Source organism: Penaeus japonicus, unplaced genomic scaffold (genome assembly GCF_977035675.1).
Source record: "Penaeus japonicus unplaced genomic scaffold, GWHDUDI00000001_assembly GWHDUDI00000022, whole genome shotgun sequence".
Lineage (NCBI taxonomy): Eukaryota > Metazoa > Arthropoda > Malacostraca > Decapoda > Penaeidae > Penaeus > Penaeus japonicus.
Window position 1 is genome coordinate 8,416,469 of NW_028234424.1, and position 5,817 is coordinate 8,422,285.

The 5,817-nt window shown below is 40.2% G+C and overlaps 1 protein-coding gene across 14 annotated transcripts in view; it reads right to left on the reverse strand.

The window, feature by feature from the left end:
• LOC122248987 (sodium channel protein 1 brain-like) overlaps window positions 1–5,817 on the reverse strand; it is a 319,708-nt gene that overhangs the window by 128,808 nt on the left and 185,083 nt on the right. For all 14 annotated transcript variants that reach the window (XR_015192059.1, XM_086549431.1, XM_086549430.1 and 11 more), the window contains exon 6: window positions 230–410. Coding sequence is in view for 13 of the 14 variants with exons in the window: in XM_086549431.1 (XP_086405557.1) it covers window positions 230–410 (181 nt within the window). In the remaining variant the exon portion in view is untranslated. The remainder of the gene's footprint in view (window positions 1–229; window positions 411–5,817) is intronic.

A 5,817-nucleotide genomic window follows, 5' to 3' on the forward strand; every position in this document is an offset into this window, starting at 1 on the left:
AATGATATTAATGATAGTAATGATAATGATAACAGCAGCAATAATGATAACAATAATGATATTGAAAACATTGAAAATAATAATATCAATAATAATAACAACAGGAATCATACCATTAATCCCAACGATAATAAACTCCACGAACAACAAAAAACAGCAAAAGACGAAAGAAAAGAAAAAAAAAGGAAAAAAAAAAAAAAAAATGAAAAACACCATCCTTAATACTCACACACTCCACTCCTCATTAGTCAGGTTCCTCGTCGGGTTCTCGACGCACTTGTTCTTCAAGATGCCCATGTACACTTGTAAGGCGAACAGAGCGAACACCATCAGGCAGAACACCGTCAGGGTCATGACCTCGACGAGCTGTTTGATGCTGTTCAGGAGGGCGTTGATGATGGTTTTCAGACCTGTGGGGGAGAGGGAGGAGAGAGGTGAGAGCGGTGTGGGGGTGGGGTGGGGTGGGGGGTGAGAGGGGTGTGGTGGGGTGGGGTGGGGGGGGTTGGAGGTGGTAATATATATTTAAGTTTTTATATTTCTTATTTTCAAATAAATAATTATATATTATTTATTTTTATATCTTATAACTTTATAATATTATTATTATATTTATTTATTTTAATAGGTTATATTATTCTATATATTATTTATATATAATTATTAATTTATTATATTTTATTTATTTATTTATTATTAAGGTTTCTTTTAATTTTTATTTATTTTATAATTTATTATTATGTTAATATTTAATAATATTTGTACATTATATATTTTTATTAATTATTATTATTTAAATTTATTAAACTTTTTTTTATTGATTCTAATTATTTATTTTATATTTATTTATTATTAATTATTTTTTCAATAATTATTTTCATATTATAATTTTAGTAAAGGGGGTGATGGGAGGGGTAAGGGGGTGATGGGCGGTGGGTGTGAGGGGGAGCATGTGAGAGGGGAGTTGGGGGGGAGGGCAGAGAAGTGAGAGAGGTGAGAGCGGTGTACGGGGGTGGGGTGGAGGAGGTGGGGTGTGGGGGTTGTGGTGGGGAGGGGGTAGGGGTGGGATGCTTTGGGGGGGTGATGATGGCGAGGGTAATGGGGGTAATAACGGGGGTGATGGGAGGTGGGTGAGGGGAGATGGGTGAGGGGTGGTGGGGGGGAGAGAAGTGAGAGAGGTGAGAGCGGTGTGGGGGTGGGGTGGGGTGGGGGGGGGAGTGGGTTGTGGTGGGGTGGGGTAGGGGGGGGGGTGGGAGGGGTAAAGGTTGATGGGGGGGCGAGAAGTGGAGAGAGGTGTAGAGCGGTTTGGGGGTGGTGAGGGGAGGTGGGGGAGTTGAGTGGTTTGGGCAGTATGGGTGAGGGGAGATAGATGGGTGAGGTACTGGGGGGTGATGGGTTGAGGGTGGGTGAGGGGGGCGATGGGATGGGGTTGATGGGTGATGGGTGATGGGTGATGGGTGAGGGGTGATGGGTGAGGGGGGTGAGGGGGGTGATGGGTGAGGGGGGTGTGAGGGGGGGGTATGGGTTGGGGGGTGAGGGGGGTGGGTGAAGGGAGGGGGTCGATGGGGGTTGAAAATTGGGTGAGGTGTTTGAGGGGGTGGGTTGTAGAGGGGCTAAGGGTGAGGGGCGTGGGGAGGAGGAAAGTGGTGGAGGGGTGGGTGGGAGGGAGAGAAGTGAGAGAGGTGATGGGATTGAGAGGGGTGAGGGAGGGGGGAGGGAGGAGGGGTGAGGGGTAGGGAGGAGAGAAGTGAGAGCGATGATGGGGATACGGGAGAGGGGATGAGGAGTGAAGTGTGAGGGGTGAGGTGGGAGATGGTTGTAGGAGGAGGGAAGGGGATGAGAGGCTGGGGGATGAGGGAAGGGATGCGGAGGGGCGGGAAGAGGGTGAGAGTTGACGGTGGTTGAGGGGAGATGGAGGATGAGAGTAAAAGGAGGAAGGGAAGGGGTAATATACGTATGTATACGGTATATATATATATATATATAATTTAATATTATATATATATATATATATATATATATTTATATATATATATATATGTGTGTGTGTGTGTATGTGTGTGTGTGTGTGTTGTGTGTGTGTGATGTGTGTGTGAGTATGTATATTAATCCAAACACACACCCACACACACACACCCACACACACCACACACCACACACACACACCACACACACACCACACACACTACACACACACATATATATTTATATTTTATTTATATATATATAATTATATTATAACACATGTGTGAATATATATATATATATATGTGTGTGTGTGTGTGGGTGTGTGTGTGGGTGTGTGAGTGTGTGAGTGTGTGTGTGTATGTATATAATCACACACAACACACCACACAAACACAACACACACACACACAACACAACAACACACCACGCACAACAACACACACGCCACACTATAGCTATTTATATAATCTATATATATATATATCTATATATACACATGTGTGTATTATAATTATATGTGTGTGTGTGTGTGTGTGAGTGTGTGTGTGTGTGTTGTCGTGTATGTGTGTGTGTGATGTATATATTCACACCACACACAAAACACCACACCACACAACACAAAAATCACAACACACACACAACCAAACACAAACACATAAATATATATATATATATATATATATTATTATTAATATATATACACATGTGTGTATATATATATATATATATATATTGTATTTATATATTTCATATATATTTATACATATATATATATATTGTATATATATTATATATATATTTTTAACATATATTATATATATATATATATATAAATATATATATATATATTATATACATTTTTAACCCCTGTTGTGTTATATCTACTATATTATATATATTTATTATATATATATATACATATAAGATCTCATGTATATATATATATATAGTAATATACATAAATAATATCTATTATAGAGATATATCTATATAATATTATATTTATCTACAATGTATATATATATATATATATATTTAATAAATATATATATAAATATATTATATATATATTTATATATATATATACATATATATATCTATAAATTTATATATTATAATATATTATATTTATATATAATTTTATATATATATATATTATTTACACATGTGTATATATATATACAATGTGATATATATATATATATATATATATATATATATATATATATATATATATATATATTAATCCATCCATCCATATTAATATTAATCCATATGAATCTATCCATCTACATATCATACCTATAATGCTCTATACATCAAAATAATAACAAAAAGAAAATCGAGAGACAAAACACCACCACCACCAGCAACAACAACAACAACAACAACAGCAACAACAACAACAAGAGGAGCGTTCCTTCCGGTCGCGCGAAGAGAGTGTTTATCCACACGAAGAATATTTCACTTTGTCTCACGTACAATTCTATCTCACACGAGCGCCTTAAACATGCTGGACGGCTGGCTGTGAGACCCGGATGTTGATGTTTGCAAGGACTTGGGGGGTGGAGGTGTAGGTGGTGGGGGGGGGGGTGATCCGTGGTGTAGTGATGATGATGATGATGATGATGAGGGTGAGGAAGGTGAGGAGGATTGTGCTGGTGTTGGTGGGGTAGTGGTGATGATGATGATGATGATGATGATGATGATGATGATGATGATGATGATGATGATGATGATGTTCTGTTATGATGGCTGCTGAAGATGATGATGATGATGATGATGATGATGATGATGATGATGATGATGATGATAATAAAGATAATAATATTAATATTGATAATGATAATAATGATAATGATAATGATAAAAATAATAATAATAATAATAATAATAATAATGATAATAATAATAGTAACAATAATAATGATAATGATAATGATAATGATGAAGATGATGATAATGATAATCATAATGATAATGATAATGATAATGATAATGATTATGTAAATGTCAATGTCAATGTCAATGTCACAATATCACAATGTCATAATGTCAATTTTAATGTCAATTTTAATGTCAATGTTAATGACAATGATAACGACAATGATCATGAACACGATAACGAAGATAATGACTCTGAAAACAATAATGATAATGAACATAATGGCATCGGACACACAGAGCGCCAATAAGGAAATCCGGGCCGAGATGAGAAACAAACAATAATTATCAATCTCGTCAAATCGCTGTCCAGCAAAGTGCCAATTACGAGAACCTAAGAAAACAGCGGTGTGTTTTCCGTCAAAATAAAAAAATCGAGGCTGAGAAAAATAAAAAAAGGAGGTGGAGGAAGAAAAAGAAGAAAAGAAAATGAGAAGGTAAACAAAAATTAATAAAAGCAAAAACACGAAGACATAAATCATACATCAAAAGACAGAGAGAATTGAAAATGGTGATCGACTCTTGTGGATCGCGGATTAAACATAATTGAATTTCTCTCTCTCTCTCTCTCTCTGTTCTCTCTCTCTCTCTCTCTCTCTCTCTCTCTCTCTCTCTCTTTCTCTCTCTCTCTCTCTCTCTCTCTTTCTCTCTGTCTCTCTCTCTCTCTCTCTCTGTCTCTGTTCTCTCTCTCTCTCTCTCTCTCTCTCTCTCTCTCTCTCTCTCTCTCTCTCTCTCTCTTTTTCTTCTTCATACCCTCATTCCTCATTATTCTGCTACTTTATTTACTACTCTATCATCACACATACGCCTTCATATCTATCTCTATATATCTCCATCGCCATTTATCTCCATTTGTCTTCCTCTCTTTCACTCTCTTTACCGATCCCGTCGCGTCTTCTTCTTTCGCTCCCCCAATACCCCCCAGTCACCCCCCATCCCACCCGCCACCGGCTTTTCCTCTTATCCGCCATTTTATTTTCCAAAATCCGAGCAAGATAAATATTCCCTCCTTCGCCCTGTCCTCCCCCCCTCCCTTCCCACCCCGTTCACTACTTCCTTCCTCTATCCATCCTCCTCCCCTACCTCCCCCGTTCTACCTTCCTTCCTACCTCCTTCCTATACCCTCCCCCCCTTCTCCTCCCTTCCTCTTCTCTTCCTCTTCCTTCCTCCCTTCCTTCTCCTCTTATCATCCCTATCCTCTCCTGTCCCCTCCCCCCATCCCACCCTTTCCCCCTGTTCACTTCATCCTCCCTCTCCTCCCCACCAACCTGCCTTCCCCTTTCCATCCTCCCTATCCCTCCCCCCTTACCCTTTCCATCCTCCCTAACCCTCCCCCCTTCCCCTACCATCCTTCCTACCCTCCCACCTTCCTCCCTAGCCCTCCCCCTAATCCCCCAACCTCCCAACCCCCGACTCCATCAACCGAGTATCAACCAAGCCGCCCCCGCCAAGAGAGCCTCCGACCACTCAGGGCTGTGACGTAATCCTTCGGCAAGACGTTTAAAAGGCACGGGGAGTACAGTTGAATAAGGAGGGAGAGGGAGGGAGAGAGGGTGGGAGAGGGAGGGAGGGAAGGAGAAAAAAGAGGGAAGGAGGGAGGGAGGGAGGGAGGGAGGGAGGGAGGGAGGGAGGGGGGAGGGGGGGGGGGGAGAGGAAGGGAAGGAAGGAGGGAAGGAGGGAAGGGAAGAAAGGAGAGAGAGATAGAGAGAGTAGAAAAAGAGCATGTCTGCCTCATCGAATGAAAAATGCCCTTTCTAACAGAAAGAGAGAGAGAGAGAGAGAGAGAGAGAGAGAGAGAGAGAGAGAGAGAGAGAGAGAGAGAGAGAGAGAGAGAGAGAGAGAGAGAGAGAGAGAGAGAGAGAGAGAGAAGAGAGAGTAGAAAGAGAGCAACCAGACGAGAGAAGAGAT